At 41.7% G+C, this 17,081-nt stretch overlaps 1 protein-coding gene across 3 annotated transcripts in view; it reads left to right on the top strand.

Annotated features, from left to right (window-relative positions):
• LOC128016105 (histone deacetylase 4) overlaps window positions 1-7,125 on the top strand; it is a 53,980-nt gene extending 46,855 nt beyond the window's left edge. For all 3 annotated transcript variants that reach the window (XM_052600495.1, XM_052600496.1, XM_052600497.1), the window contains 12 exons: window positions 433-535; window positions 806-852; window positions 947-1,054; window positions 1,140-1,195; window positions 1,275-1,362; window positions 1,442-1,561; window positions 1,640-1,737; window positions 4,347-4,465; window positions 4,560-4,693; window positions 4,805-4,889; window positions 5,164-5,299; window positions 5,383-7,125. In XM_052600495.1, coding sequence (XP_052456455.1) covers window positions 433-535; window positions 806-852; window positions 947-1,054; window positions 1,140-1,195; window positions 1,275-1,362; window positions 1,442-1,561; window positions 1,640-1,737; window positions 4,347-4,465; window positions 4,560-4,693; window positions 4,805-4,889; window positions 5,164-5,299; window positions 5,383-5,422 — 1,134 coding nt within the window. In that variant the 3' untranslated portion in view covers window positions 5,423-7,125. The remainder of the gene's footprint in view (window positions 1-432; window positions 536-805; window positions 853-946; window positions 1,055-1,139; window positions 1,196-1,274; window positions 1,363-1,441; window positions 1,562-1,639; window positions 1,738-4,346; window positions 4,466-4,559; window positions 4,694-4,804; window positions 4,890-5,163; window positions 5,300-5,382) is intronic.
• Window positions 7,126-17,081: the final 9,956 nt, after the last annotated feature.

Here is a 17,081-nt window from a genome sequence, read left to right as displayed (position 1 = left end):
AGTTATTTTTCCTTTTCTGATGAACAGCTTGATGCATGAGCTGAATCAATCTCTGTGTGTCACTGAAACAAAAACATCCAGATTTTTACAGATTGATTGTGAATTTGTTTTGCTATATTAATGTGAGGAATTGTCCTCAAAGTTCAGGAAAAATCTTCTGTTGGTCAATTTGTACATAGATAGTTGTTCAAAAACTCTTTTTTTTTTCTCTGGGTCACCTAGTGAGTTTAAGATTTTCATCCTTAAAGTTTGATTCTAATGGTGCATCGTGTTGCACTTCCTAATCTCAGAGCTGTGTTCCTCTGCTGAGTGCTGGTTCTGGACTCTGTTGTTGTTTTATTTTCTTCAAGCACTGAGCTGCAGTTCATCTCTCCTGATGTCAGCAGGAGGCGCTGTCGTGCTCTAGTCAATCTCTCTGTCTTGTATTTTCAGTGTATCCGTGGGAGAAAAGCCACATTAGAGGAACTGCAGACGGTTCATTCTGAAGCTCATGTCATGTTGTATGGAACCAACCCACTACGGCAGAAACTGGACAGTAAGTCATTTCCATCAAGATCCTGTCATCATTTACTCCACGGCTGTCCAAGCTCCATCCTGGAGGCCAGCAGAGTTTAGCTCCAACCAGCTCCAAAACACTGGCCTGGAAGTTTCTAGTATACCAGTTAGACCTTGATTAGCTGGTTTAGGTGTGTTTCATTGGGGTTGGAGCTAAATTTAGCTGGAAGGCCCTGCATTACACAGACAGACACCGACTCTGTAGTGTCGAAGCTTCTCTGATAAGTGTTCTTCTCTCTGTCTGGCTCAGGTTCTGTCATCTCTATGTTCGTCAGGCTGCCGTGTGGCGGCATTGGGGTGAGTACAATGAATTGGAGCATGTCTCAACAATCTCTTTCTCATTTGAGCAGCATTGTAATGAAGGTTTCTGGTTTCTTCCTTTTCTGTGAAGGTGGACAGTGACACGGTCTGGAATGAAGTTCACTCGTCGAGCGCAGCGCGTCTGGCTGTCGGTTCTGTGGTCGAACTCGTCTTCAAAGTGGCATCAGGAGAGCTGAAGGTCACTGTCTGCCATCATCTTCCTCTCTTTATGTCTGTCAGTATTGTTTGATTGATGTAGAGTGCTGTGTCTCTTCTCAATGCAGAATGGTTTCGCAGTGGTCCGGCCGCCGGGACACCACGCAGAGGAGAGCACACCCATGTGAGACGCATCTCTGTGTTTGTCCTTCTGTGCTTTCTTCCTTCACTCCTGTAACACTGCTGCTCTCGTCCAATCACAGGGGCTTCTGTTACTTTAACTCTGTTGCCATAGCAGCTAAACTCCTACAGCAGAGACTCAATGTCGGCAGAATTCTGATTGTTGATTGGGTGAGTTTATTTTGAAGAATTATTAGGCACTTCTGTATTGTCTTTTCTTTGTTGACTATTTTCCTTACACCACATTCAGGACGTTCATCATGGCAACGGAACACAACAAGCGTTCTACGACGATCCCAGAGTTCTGTACATCTCACTTCATCGATACGACGATGGTAATTTCTTCCCGGGCAGCGGTGCTCCTGAAGAGGTAATACGATGATACGAGTGAAGTGGATTGTGGGAGGTTAGATTTGTTCCTTACTCGAGCAGCACTTCCTCTGAACAGGTGGGCAGTGGACCGGGGGTCAGTTTCAATGTCAACATGGCGTTTACTGGAGGACTGGATCCACCGATGGGAGACGCAGAATACCTCGCTGCCTTCAGGTAAAATAGTCTCATCAAACACATTTATCATCCGTTCTCTTCACCTCATCAGATCTGTTCATCGACGGTCAGCTGTTTGTGAATGTGACTGATGCATTAAGACGTCAGGAGGTGATTGAGTGTTTAAATACATGAGCACACACACACACACACACACGCGCGCTCACACACACACACACACATACATACATACATACACACACACACATTCTCACACTCTCGCACACACTCTCACACACACTCTCGCACACTCTTGCACACACTCTCTCACACACACGCACACACACACACACACACACACACACACACTCTCGCACACTCTTGCACACACTCACGAGTTGTGTTGTTTCCTTCTTGCTCTTGTGGTTTTAAGGACAGAATCTGATTAATAATTATTATAGAGTAATTAAACTCATTTCGTAATTAATGGATTTACAGAGTTATTGAACCGAACTGAATCAACAATGAACTGATTTCGACTGAATGTTGACTGTTTATTGTCCTCAAGAGCTAACTTACAGCAGAACTCAGTTTTGTTTACATCACTGGTTTCCTGTTTATAACTAAAGCTGCTTTAAAACAAGTCTGTATTGTATAAAGCACTATAAAAAAAATAACATTGCATTTCTATGTACAGTTCTTAGGCAAGGCAAGTTTAGTTATATAGCACATTTCATACACAATGGTAATTCAAAGTGCTTTACATCAAAGAAAGTAAAATAATCATGAAAAATAAGAAAAAAAATAAAACAAGCAATTTTAAAACTTTTAAAATGATTAAAACGTTTACTTAAAATCAATTTAAAAACAGAAAATGATTTTATATAAAATAAAACAGTGAAAATATAGTGCAGTCTGTTCGGACATAGCACAGTGCTCATTCAATAAATGCACAGCTAAACAGATGAGTTTTGAGTCTAGATTTAAATGTGACTAGTGTTTTAGCACATCTGATCTCTTCTGGAAGCTGATTCCAGCTGCGGGCAGCATAGTAACTAAAGGAGGACTCCCCTTGTTTTGTGTGAACCCTTGGTATTTCTAACTGACTCGATCCTAGTGATCTGAGTGCTCTGTTAGGCTTATATTCAGTGAACATATCTGCAATATATTCGGGTCCTAGGTCATTTAGTGACTTATATACGAGTAAAAGTACTTTAAAATCAATCCTAAATGTAACTGGAAGCCAGTGTAAGGACCTGAGGACTGGTGTGATATGCTCAGATCTTCTGGTTCTGGATGAGCTGCAGCTGTCTAATGGTCTTTTTGGGAAGAGACCATTACAATAGTCCACCCTGCTGGTGATAAAGGCATGAACAAGTTTCTCCAAGTCCTGGCTGGAAACAAAACATCTAATTATTGCAATGTTTTTAAATGATAGTATGCTGATTTAGTTACTGCTTTGACATGACTACTGAAACTAAGGTCTGTCTCAAGAATCACACCAAGATTCCTGACTTGATTTTTAGTTGTTTGACCCCTAGAGTCAAGGTATGCATTCACCCTGAACACTTCATCTTTGTTTCCAAATGCAATGACTTCAGTTTTTTCCTTGTTTAACTGAAGAAAGTTCTAGCACATTCAACTATTAATTTCATCAATGCTTTTGCAGAGGGAGTCAATGGGGCTGTAGTCATTTGGAGATGAGGCTAGGTAAATCTGGGTATCATCAGCATAGCTGTGATAGGCAATCTGGTTATTTCTCATTATTTGACTCAGTGGGAGCATATACAGGCTAAACAAGAGAGGTGCAAGAACTGAGCCTTGTGGGACTCCGCATGTCATGGACGTCCACTTAGACTTATGCTCTCCTATATATAGAAAAACCCTTTCTTACACTGGATATGCACACAAGTCAAGTCACCTTTATTTCTATAATGCTTTATACAGTACATACTGTGTTCTTCGTAACTCGCTAAATACATCTGAGATGATTTGATAGATGGCAAATCTTTTAATCCTGATAACTGAGCTCTGGCTAATTCGGTTCTTCAAACAAGTTTTCAGATTGGGTTAATATATCAGCAGATTACTGTTCATCAGAAAGAGCAGTGCTGTGATTGGCTGGCAGCAAGAGATCAACATGATGACATCATACTGTAATGAGCAAAATTAGACAAAAGTTCTTATGCAGAAAAAAAAAGATTCATTGATTATGAAAGGGTTTTTCTATATGTGACCGCATTAATTAAAGTTTCTAAATCCCTTAAAACATAACTGTTTCTAAAAGTGATCCTGTGATGTATAAAAGCTCAGTGAATGCACGGCTCTGACGAACTGTACATCATGTGTCTGACTGCAATAAAACAAATCAATAAAATTGGCCATGTCCGTTATTATAGATTACGCAACATTTTTATTATTTTCAAAATATTTTAAACAATTACAATAAGGTTCCATTAGTTAAAGTACATTACGTAGCATGAACAGTTCATTTATTACAGTATTTGTTAATTTGTTGTCGTTCACTGTTCGTTCACAGTGGATTAACTAATGTTAACAAGCTCAACTTTTGATTTTAATAATTCTCTAGTAAATGTTTGTCCCATAAATATCCTGCAGTCCCGTTTAGTTGCTAATGTGAAGGTGTGTGTCAATGCTTGACCTCCCAGGACGGTGGTGATGCCGATCGCGAGCGAGTTTGCTCCAGATCTGGTGCTGGTGTCTGCAGGGTTTGACGCGGTGGAAGGACATCCTCCTCCTTTGGGAGGATACAAACTCACCTCCAGATGTAAGCTCCACCTCTTTACTGTCAACTCACTTCTGTCTGGTTCTATTTGTTGTCTGGATCGTTTCAGTAAAACACCAACATGGTTTTGTGGCAGGTTTGGGTCACCTGACTAAGCAGCTGATGGGGTTAGCGGGGGGTCGAGTGGTGCTGGCACTGGAGGGAGGTCATGACCTCAGGGCCATATGTGACGCCTCCGAGGCCTGCGTCTCAGCGCTGCTGGGGATAGAGGTAAACGACTTCCCATCATCCTTTGCGTTGTAAGTTTTCATTTACACATGTCAACTAGTTACAGATAGATTTGTGACTTTGATTGCATGTGTTTGTGTGTGTGTTGAACAGCTAGAGCCGCTTTCTGCAGACGTCCTGAAGCAGAGACCCAATGAAAACGCCGTGCGCTCCATAGAGAAAGTCCTGGAATATCACAGTGAGTCGTTCAAAAGGAATGAAATCCCTGACCCCTGAATGGTCCAGGGTCAGTTCATCAGTGGAAGTCTGTACGGCGCTAGAGGCTAGTGTGTTATATACTGACCTCTTCTCTGTGGAAAGATTTCTTGTGTTATAAACAGACCCCATGATCCAGAAGTGTTTGCCCTGCAGTGGAGACACGCTGAACATGTTCTCAGGACCTGGGATTTAAAGCATGCTGATCTGACGCTGGAGCTGAAGGTGTTGATGTGTGTCTGGTTCTCTGTGTTCAGGTCAGTACTGGAGCTGTGTCCAGCGGGTCGTGTCCAGCGCAGGTTTGTCTCTGCTGGAAGCTCAGAGAGGCGACTCTGAGGAGAACGAGACCGTGTCAGCGATGGCTTCTTTATCTGTCGCAGCATTGGAGAAAAGGTACAATCTCTGTCTCTGCTTTCTTCCGTCCACCTGTCCTTTTGTTTCTGTCTTATGACCGTCTTTGTTGTGTTTCTGCTCAGGACGGAGGATGAGCCCATGGAAGAGGAGCCGCCGATGTAGGGACGAGAGTTTAACCAGAGCTCTTCTGGGACTCTGTATCTGTTTGACTTGGTCTCGTCTGACGGAGATCCTCGCTGAGCAGAGAGAGACGTCAGGGCACAAAGGCTAACCGCCACGTTAGCGCTGTAGCCCGCTAGCACTGTGGCCCCAATGCAACGTGCTCAAGCTGAAGTCACTTGAGACGTTTGTTTTTGGAGATTTCTGTCCCATTGGCTCGATGCGCACACCTCGTGGCAGACGTCAGCCGGCAGATCGTTCTGACAGAGGAGAAGCAGGGCCCAACAAACCCTCTGCGGTCTCCAGAAACTGCTGTTTGTTTAGAGAGACACCAGACACACTTCACCACCATAAACACTACAAGACGTGACCACAGGGGGGCGCTGTGACGCCTTACAGGTGTTTCTCAGAGACACAGTGCCTTTGCTGAGATTCACCAATGAATTCTGAGGAACTTTGCATCAAGTCAGTAATGTCATAAACACGTTACCCATAATTCCAGTGGGCTGACTTTAGAGAAGAGAAAACCTTTTCAGCATGTTTACTTGGACAGCATTCACGAATTAGTCCTAAACGCACATTGTCTAGCGATGACTGACTTTGGTTTGTTTTTTGTCTGAGCTGCACAAATGCTGCAGAAAATCTTCCTGAACTTCCAGTGATGTTTAACAGTGTCTCGACGTCACACACTGCAGCTCCATGAAACACAGCTGAAGGCAGGCCTTGGTTCTTCAGCGGTTTATTGACTGGCACGTGCATTACAGGAGAGATCTACAGGACACCCGGACCGAACCGGACACCAGGAGGACTGATCGAAGCATGAGTCTGCATCTTGTGTTGCACCTTTTTCTATGTTTTGAAAAGTGCAGTGTTTACGAGACCACAGCGTATGGGAATGATTTTCCACTGGATTCATCATGGGACCGGACAAGAGACGACTACGTACCAAATCAGCTTGTGTCCCTCTTGAACAAAACAAACCTTGTAAAAACTAATTCGCGAATTGATGATGTTGAAACCCGTAAGCATGAGGCGGGATCGGTACGAGATATGCATGTGAAATAATTTTATCTGCTTCTCAAACGAACCGTAAACGAGTCTTATCTCTCAACAACAGTTTCACCTCTTTACAACTCATCAACTTGCTCAGTTTATTTCAGATACTGATCATTTTTTAGGTTTTAGTAATTAATTATTCATGTTTTGTACAGTTTTCATTCCTTTTTTTATTACCTGAAATTTCAGATATTTGTACTTTTCATTGACTTTGCTAATTATTATTTGTGCTAGTGGATTTTAGTTCCATTATTTGCGTTACACTTGGTGTCATGTACTTTGAGCTACATGAACACTGACATGTGTGTGTGTGTGTGTGTGTGTGTGTGTGTGTGTGTGTGTGTGTGTGTGTGTGTGTGTGTTTTCAACCATTCTTTGATTGATTGTGTACTTCCACGGTTTGTTCAAAGTAAATTTGTATATAAGGAAATCTAAATATTTCATCACTGTTCTGTGAGCAGCACACACTGGTCTTAAATATACTAAACCTTATTTTGTTTTGTTTTTATTACAAGGATAAGTTGTACAAGGAGAAGCAAACAAAAATATATATTTAGTTCATCACCTGCAACACGTTCAGTGAAGACAACCAGAGCATGTTCTACAACACAAGTGAATCCAAACTAAATAAAGCTGACGATGTTCACAAACTGTTGCTTTCGCTCATTTGTATTAATTATACATATATATATTATGAGTGAACTCATTTAGAGGAAGCTTATGTTTTACTGACTGAAACAGTTTTCAATGGTCTGAATCGAGCTCAGGGATCTTCTTCTCTGCCAAGCTTATATTTTTACTCAGTCTATTCTGTTCATGAACACACACAATAAGTAAATAATAATCCAGTTGATACTGTTATTTGACATTCTAAAATGTGCCATGAAATTAAAGGTTTAACAGACGACAGGAACGTCGCAGCTCTCATCCAGTCCAAAGACTTCAGGAACACAAACTACAGGAAAACTGACTCGAGCAGCTCCTCACATGTGTTCAGAAGCAGAAAGGATCACGAAAGCCTTTATAACAGACGCTCCAGCACATGTGAGAATCACGTGAACCACGTTTTTAAGATTGTGCCTGTTTATTATTATTATTATTATTATTATTATTATAATAATGACTGTAATTGTCACAGAATCATCAGGCTCCAACAAAGATCAATATCTCCTGAGTTCCAGCCTCACACCTCACTATATCAGGAAAATATCAAGGAAAAAAAATATAAAAGTAAGAACACGTTCTACAAGTGTGCAAATCTCATTGCAAGAATTCATAATAATAATAGGATCTGTCATAATCTCTTAAAACTAATGTGGACCTGTGACATCTCCATCACAAACACTGACAGGATAGATTATTGTTCCTCTTTTCTAGGGTTTACGTGTCAACACAGAGTCTGCATGTGTTCTTTCTGGATTATAATTACTGAGGTGTATAATCTGTTTTTTAACACAGCTAGTCGTGACAATGTGGACTTGATCAAGTCTGATGTAGTTTAAACAGACCATCAGGAAAAACTCTGCTGCCCTCGTCTGGAAACATTTAACAAACACATGTTCATGTCAAATCAACTTTGAAAGTCTCTCAATCATCTGAAAGTCCCTAAACTCCTGTAGAAGCATCAGGCAGAAACTGTTGTGTATGTGCATCCTATATATTGCAGAGTAAGGCCAATATAAAGCCATTAAGGCATAATGAAAAATTAAACAGGATAAAAAGTGATGCAGATAAGGGAGTATCTTAGTATAATAATTATTCTTTGCACGTGTTGTTTTTAATCCAAATTTGTACATATTTAATCATAGATCTTCTATGTTTTTACACCATTTACTCATGGTCTTTTACCTCAAGTCTACCTTTGTAATTTCGTTCGCGTTCACAACACTTAGCTCGATCAACGAAGCACAGAATTTTCAAAAGAATGTGAAACATGTAAAGTTCGCAGCATAGACTGTTTAAAATACATCCAAGAGTTTTACACACTGGTCTCATATTGTGAGGACATTTCCACATGGCATGAAACCAAACGTGATTTGTTGCTTTACCTGTCAATCATATGGACTCTTGGGCGGTCCTTGGTCATTCAAAGCCGTAAAGATTCCCAATCCTTCTGCCATCCGTCTGAGGGTCTGGCTACACGGAACTATGTACAAGTGCACAAGTGATTTTTGCATTTACAGACTGTTAGCAGTTTGGATTTTTGGATTATAAATCAATAATCCACATTTAATAAGAACCAAACAAATATTGAATAGATGCTGCATGGATTGATAGAAAGCTAACAAAAGGAATCAGCCGCAGGATAATGTTAGTTACACTTACACACATTAGTTTCTTTCAAAGCTGTAGTTACTGGAACTGAATATCTGTGGTAGAAGGGTTTTGACGCAGTAATAAAACAATGATACAAAGAATCTTCTCTCTATCACACAAACACTCCTCTTTAATCTAAGGTTAGTCTTTCAATGGAGAAGAAATGCTACACATGAGCACATAACATTGACGGCAGACTTAACGATAACACCAGAAGAAAACTTCTGAATCTTTCCACATTCAATTCATGTACATTCATTGTATATTTAATTTCATATTTGTCATTTATTTATCAAGTCAAGTCACCTTTATTTATATAGTGCTTTAAACAAAACAGATTGTGTCAAAGCAACTGAACAATATTCATTATGAAAACAGTGTGTCAGTAATGCAAAATGAATTCATCATTGAATTCAGTGATGTCATCGTCCAGCTCAGTTCAGTTTAAATAGTGTCTGTGCAATCATTTGTCCTGTTTGTATGTAGCTGTTGAATCTCAAATAGACCATGAATGACCTCCATGATGATACACCAGTGACTCATCATCATCTTCACTAACAACAGACCAAGAACTTCCTCAGAACTCAATATTGGCAAAAGTTTCTGAAAGGGTGAAGAAAGAGCCGCTCAAAGGCTTCAGCCATCGCTGAAATTAAATGACAAACAACAAATGATAAAATGAACAATCAGTCAAACTACTCTCTCCAGATCAGCTCAACTGAGGATGTTTTTTCTGTCAATTAATCTAAACAAACAATCTAGATGTGTGTCAGAGCGCATTACAACCAACTCAATGCTGAGCGCCAGGTTGACCTCCCAAACACACAATCAACCACCCACACTCATTTCACACGGCTAATTAATGACACACACACACACACACACACACACATACACACACACACACACACACACACACACACATATCCATTAACACAAACTGAAGATGTGCACAAATGTCCCTGAAGGGAGGTTTGGTCAGATTTAACTAGAAACACACTTGGAGCTACACTGCAGCTAACACACACACACACACACACACACACACACACACACACACACACTCACACACTCACACACTCACACACACTCACACACACTCACACACTCACACACTCACACACACTCACACACACACACACACACACACACACACACACACACACACACACACACACACACACACACACACTCACACACACTCACACACACACACACACTCACACACACACACACACACACACACACTCACACACACACACAGGTCCTGGTTATGGATGGGTTGGTGAAGAACTCTTCAAGCTCTCTCTGCTTAAGCGCTCCATTTGTTGCCGTGGCAACAGCACCGTTCCTGGCAAAAGTTCTGGCTCAAACCGCTCTCAGCCTCCATTTGTTTAACATACGAAACAAAAAACACAGCAATCCCAATGTGCAACAGTTGACCCTTTTTAGGTCGTTCTACTGCCAGTAAAAATAAACACAAATCAATTTAGTGGGGCATGTCAGCGTATATCTGAGCATTTATCGATTCCTATTGCAGTGTGAGCCTTAGTGCACATTGAGAGCGAGAGAGATTTGGAAAAGAGATTCTTGTTTTTAAAATGATTGAACTATGGAATGAATGGAAAAAAATTTTGAGTGTTCACTGTATAAGTGTTCACGTCTCCTGGACGGCTGCCGTTCTTATTCGGTCCTGAGGGGGTTTTAAGGCTCTGGCCCTGCGTTACTCAATCTAGTAGTGGTTTATTACTTGTAAACTTCAATAGACACAAAAGATGGACTGTGGTTTTCAGCAACAAATTAAGGCTAATAGGAATTTAAGTTTATACTTTTTGTTTTGTAGGATAAGCCTTGGATACTCTGGGATAACGTCATAGATCCTCTTCCGTATATCATTACTTCATCACTGTCATTAGGATTTCCCAAAAAAGTTTTTACTGTTTTTTGTTAATCTTTTCATAAAAAATATAAAAAATATAATAATAATAATAATAATAATGAACATACAACTTGATCCTGGAGAATTAGTTAATTACAGACCATCTCAAATCTCCATTTTCTGTCAAAGACACTAGAAAAGGCTATATCCTCTCAGCTATGTTCGTTCTTGGAGAAAAATGGTATATGTGAGGATTTCCAGTCAGGATTTAGACCGTATCATAGTACTGAAACTGCTCTCCTTAGAGTTACAAATGATCTGCTCTTATCATCTGATCGTGGGTGTATCTCTCTATTAGTTTTATTGGATCTTAGTGCTGCGTTTGACACAATTGACCACAACATTCTTTTGCATAGACTTGAACACTTTGTTGGCATCAGTGAAAGTGCATTAGCATGGTTTAAATCGTACTTATATGACCGCCATCAGTTCGCAGCAGTGAATGAAGATGTATCATATCGATCACAAGTGCAGTATGGAGTACCTCAAGGCTCAGTACTAGGGCCGCTACTCTTCACGCTTTATATGTTACCCTTGGGAGATATCATCAGGAAACATGGTGTTAGCTTTCACTGTTATGCTGATGATACTCACTTCTATATTTCTTTGTGGCCCGATGAAACATACAAATTTGCAAAACTAACGGAATGCATAGCTGATATAAAAGGAACCTAGATGTGGTGTTTGATAGCAATCATTCCTTTGAACTTCATTTTCTAGTATTTGTAAAACTGCATTTATTGGGTGGTTGTTCTGCATGCTTAATAAACAAACTCCAGCTAGTCCAAAAGTTCAGCAGCTAGAGTTCTTACTAGAACCAGGAATTATGACCATAGTAGCCCTGTTCTGTTAACACTGCACTGGCTCCCTGCATTAATTAGGTTACCTGACACGGAAAGACTTCCCATAACACCTGATGTACTCGCTACAACGTAACAAGAATGGTATCTACGCTAATATTAGTCTGTTTCAGTCTCATTCCAAGGTCACTGTAGCCACCAGATCCAGTCTGTGTCCAGATCAGAGGGTGGATCAGCACCTAGAGATGACATCTACAGCCCTGAATGTCATAGGAGACCATGTCAGCTAGATGAACCCTAGAGACTATTGACACGAGACCAATCTGATGTGCACTGCAGACATGAATTAAACCACACCATGCTGTTTCCATCAGACCAGAAGAGAACTTGCCCCCTGACTGAGCCTGGTTTCTCAAAAGGTTTTTTTTTTTCTCCATTTCTGTCACTGATGGAGTTTTGGTTCCTTGCCACTGTCACCTTTGGTTTGCTTAGATGGGGACACAATTTCTGGCAACATGTTGACTTGACACAGACAATCAATGAAGTGAGTTTAACTGATAAACTGACTGTAACTGTTTTCTATCGCCCTCTTAAATTATCAGTTACACATTTTTAACACTGTAAGGCTGATTTGACACAATCTGTATTTTATAAAGTGCATTATAAATAAAAAAAAGATAAAAAAAAAAGTAAAGGAACAACAAATGCACAATGCTTTGACAAGGACTGACCTGCCAGAGACCGACATACCGAACTGAACATGAACAGTCATCAGGACGGACTCTGGGGTCTGTTTTTATAACACTGACAAATCATCGTTCTGAACTATTTTCAAGACATAAAACATCAAGTTTTTGTGTATCCTAAAGTATCTCTGTGACTGCGATGAAGGCGTCTCTCTTTCCGACAGCAGCAGGGACAGTTTGCAGAGGCGTCGACTCATGACTATTCATCAGCACTCGGATCTCGCCAGAATATTCAAATGACACCACTGATATTCTCAACCCTCTTCAACCCACTGATCTCTCCACGCTTATGGAAGCTTTTGAGTATGTTAAAGTAAAGAGAGAGATACAGAATAAAAAAAGATGGAGAGAGCTCCAGCTGCTGTCATCCTCCTCCATCAGCGGCTGTGAGGTGGTGTGTGGTGGAGGAGACCGGTGGAGGATAGAGGAGATGCCCACTCGCCCATGAGTCACAGTGACACAAACACACACACAAGCAGCTGCTGTAGTGCAAGGGAAGGTCACCAACACTGTGACTTCAAGATGCATTCACTTAAAAGAACCAGAAAGAATTGTGCCAAGGCCAGACACTGTGGCCTTCATTGCGGTCAGCATCACCTCTCACAAACCTCACAGCTCTGACCGGTGGCCCACGCACTCGCCCACACGCTCCAGCACCACATGACGCCCTGCGCTCACACATAGATGCTCACTGCTCAACTGAATTAAGTAACCCTGTGGTGAAAATGCACAGGAAGAGTTCTTTTGCTATCAGTGATGAATTTATAGCAATACGCAAGTCATACAGAAACTAGCTCCAGAGCGTTTATACTTAGAGCTGACAGGAAAAAGGGTGACTCTCAGCATCTGATCAGTTTCATGCTGAATTTGGCCCATCACCAGATGTGACATTTAGAAACATAACCAGGAATCTCCATAAACACGTTTATATCAGCAGAAAGAAGCAGAATCAATTGTGTTGTGTTTGCAGGGATGTGTCCGCGCCGACAGCCTTAGCGACATGCTAACGCTGCTCTGTTGCCTGGCGACAAGCCGCTCTTTTCTGACCCGTTACACTATTTCCTCTACGACTGACCACACATGACACATGTCCAGCATTCATGCTCATGAACTCTGAAGGAAGTCTTTTGTCTGTGGGTTTGGGCAGGTTCATCATCAGCGCTCACTGGGACCAGAATTTCTCCTCCTGAGCCGCCCTTCATCATTTACACTACTCGGGTTGCCATGGTTTCTGCAGTACTCTTAGATCAGGACCTGAAGTTTCCTGCCACTCAAGGTCACGGCGCGACAAAGACACGAGTCCCAGCGGATGACGAACCTCCCATTCAGCACAGTGTGCCACATCTGAGCTATAACTGCAGTGGAAACAGGCTGTGCGCCCCTGAAAGGCCAGATTCACAGACTGCAATGAGCAGAGGAACAGATTCAGGCTCTGGTCGTTGTGTGGATGTGAACTGGCCGAACCCACGGCTCATGTCAGCGAGGTGAATTATGAATATTGTTTCTACTCTTCTCTGTGTGTAAGTAGTTTGTTGGGATGAATAAAGTGAGAAGATCGCACCTCTCATCCTCTACAGCGAGGCAGCGATGGGCTTCGTGCCAGCGAACACCCACACAATCCTCTCCTCACTCAAACACTCACAGCTACAGTCTACAGTCAGACCCTGCAAAAAATACAAATGATGAAAAACATTTAGCTTTTAATTAATTAATATCAGTATAATTCAATTATACTAAATGTTAATTTGAGTAAAATAGCAGTAACATCATATTGCTAGCACATCTGCTACTTTTCACAATAATGTCAATTTCAGTCATGCTTTTATTATTTATTTTATTTGTATTAATAATAATAATTATTTTAGTGGTTAGCATGACTACTATATTTGTGTCACTCTAAAAGGACATTTGTTTTGCTGCTCCAATCAGAGCGATGCTTCAGTGATTGTGTAGTTTGTGTTTATTGTGATGTTTTGCCTCTACAGCAGACTGAACCGTGAGTCAGGTTCACATGACGCCTACACAGTCGCCCACACAGACACCCACGGGCCGTGCACACACACACACACACACACACACCTTCAGCCGTGTGAGGAGCCCTGCGTCCATCACAACAGTAATAACAACCATCAAAACCTCCAGCAGAAACACAATCACAGGAAAATGCTGCTCCCACAATCTGCAGAAACACATTCAGAGAGGAGTCTGTGCTCCGAAGCCTCCAGACACAAGAGCAATAGATCCTATCCCACTTTCTGCTCTTAGTATTGTCCGTCTTCAAGTCTTAAAGCTCTGCCTGTGTGGTGCCAGTCGCTCTCCCGTTATATCAGGGTTGCTGGTAATTATTTAAAAGCAAGTCTAAGTAGACTAGTTCTCCTCCCCTGCAGTCTGAAGTGTGGAGCGACACACATTGTTTCTTCATCTCCCACTCACATTTTAATCTGTTAACCAGCATCAGAAAGCTAATGAACGCCGCCGCTGGTCTGGTCTGATCAGTGAGACTTCTGAGACAAATTTCACATTAAGAATTGAACTGGTTTGACATGGGACCCGAGTCAGTTTGGGATAATGGCCGAAAAGAGTCACAGAAGATCTGGATTTGATGAACCCAAAGATCTGTGTTCAGTTCAGCTCTTACTAGGACTGACAAGAGAATCTGTTCTCTTACTGCGACAGCTTTATTTAGTCCTGCGGCACAACATGCTCGCTGCTGGCAGGCTGAAGGAGGTGCAAGTGAAACAGAAGCACTTCATTTATTCTAATTTGATTTGACCTCAATGATCTTGACACTTGGTAACGCTCGGTTTGAAGGAAGAACGCATGCCAAGTCTGATTTCGAAGGGCTATAGACAAAGTCAGCGATTAGACACGAGCCGGTGTAACGTTCACCCAAACACAGTAAAGCCTGTGTAAGATAATGCCTCTATTAATTAATGGAGGGTGAAACATAATTAGCTTGGGCCGTCCTCCGGCGCGGCTCCATTAGACGGGCGATGCAGGGATGGAAGTGCTCTCGTGGGCGGCTGTCGGTGTAAATGTGCTGTATATGAATGCTGAGTGTGAGTGTGTGTGAATCAGGCTATTTGTGAGTGTGTTGGGGGCTGAGAGCCCTTGAGAGAGTGTGTAGGCAGGGGTCCACACGCACACACACACACACACACACACACACACGGGGGTGGAGAGGTATATGGTTCACCACCTGCCGATTGATCACTTGTGTGAATAAGAGAGAAAGAGACACAGTGTGCGCGAGAGAGAGAGAGAGAGAGAGAGAGAGAGAGAGACAGTGTGCGCACGCGAGAGAGAGAGAGAGAGAGAGAGAGAGATTTGATAGAACGAGTGATTTTATATCACAGTGACAAATACTTCTGCATGTAGAACACAGCTCACTTCAGATCAAGCTAGTAAAGGAAAAGAGTAGGAAAAAAGAAAAACAGAGGACAGTGGAAGAAGAAAATGTGGAAAATAATCAAACATGTTAGTGTTGACGACTCAGGTAAGAGCCTTTATCTGTGTGTGATATGCATTTACTCTTTATTTCAATAATCTGCATTTACATCACTTCATGAAGTCTTGCTTCCAGAGACAGGAACAGGAAACATTGCAAGAGATCAGATTAATGAGTGGATTAATTGGGCTGAAGATGGACTTGAGTGAGTTCAGGAAAGTGTAACTTCACAATCAGAAACACCGAAGAGCCAGAAATCTGATGATCTGAGAGAAACCAGCTCTGAAATGACTGACCTATATATCGACTATATTGCAATGATGTGAGTATGTGTAAGCAGACTGTGCGCGCGCTGCTGGAGGAGTTTAAACCCGTGTTTCTCTCTAGTTTCAGCAGCAGAAGTTCGAGGAGACGGGCGCGTTCACGTGAACGAAGGTAAGTGTTCATTTAATTCTGTTCGTCGCTCAAATCCACTTCATCTTCTGCACATCATTATTATTCATTAGTAAAAAACAATGACAATATCACGGGCGCGCGAATGATCAAGCAGCTTGATGAAGATTTCTGACGTCACAGTCCTTCAGCGGTTCTGTAGAATCGGAGCGATCGGTGAAACTCGCCGTTAACCGAGAACACGGTCGCGCGTGATGTCTAGTCTCGTGCACTAACTAGATTTTGACATCTACCGCATCTGGACGTTTAGGCGATTGAGAATCAGAGACGTTTAAAACTGATTCAGTGTGAAAAGACATGGTTTTACGGCGTGACCGCGCTTCTTATCAGAACTGAAGGATTTATTAAACCAGCCTCAATTACAGTGTGTCTTCATGCTGAAGGTCTTCATTCTTCACTCAGGTTCTGGTGTTTAAAAGAAAAAAGAAAAAGAAAAAAGTAGTTGCGTCAAATCAGCATCTCATGCCTAATTTTCAGCAGATCCTAGAAACACCTGATCAGATGACCGATGCTTTACTGCAACAGTGATTGCAGAAGTGTGATTATTTCGTCGGCATGGTCAGCTGTTAATGCTGCTTTCTTACTGCAACAATTCAAAAGATGAAAATCAGTTTAAAGCATTCAGTGGCTTCAATCATGGGCGGTTCGTCCGTCTGGGAATGGGTTAATGTGGGGGGGGGGGTCCCCCTCGGTCCGTTCGGTTGGGCCCGGTTCGACCCCACCAGCTGCATTAGGAAAGTGACATAATATGATGACTTGCTGCTTAATTATTATCAGTTATTATTTGTGATCAATTATTACTAATGGTTCTTTATTATCAATAGCCTACTGAAAACTGTTTTTGTTTAATATTTTTGTGGAAACTGATACTTTAACTTTTTCAGGATTATTTAATGAATACAGT

The sequence above is a fragment of the Carassius gibelio genome, chromosome A6 (assembly GCF_023724105.1).
Source record: "Carassius gibelio isolate Cgi1373 ecotype wild population from Czech Republic chromosome A6, carGib1.2-hapl.c, whole genome shotgun sequence".
In the NCBI taxonomy this organism is placed as follows: Eukaryota; Metazoa; Chordata; class Actinopteri; order Cypriniformes; family Cyprinidae; genus Carassius; species Carassius gibelio.
Note: the sequence above shows the minus strand (reverse complement) of the source record. Positions and strands in the feature narration are given on the sequence as shown.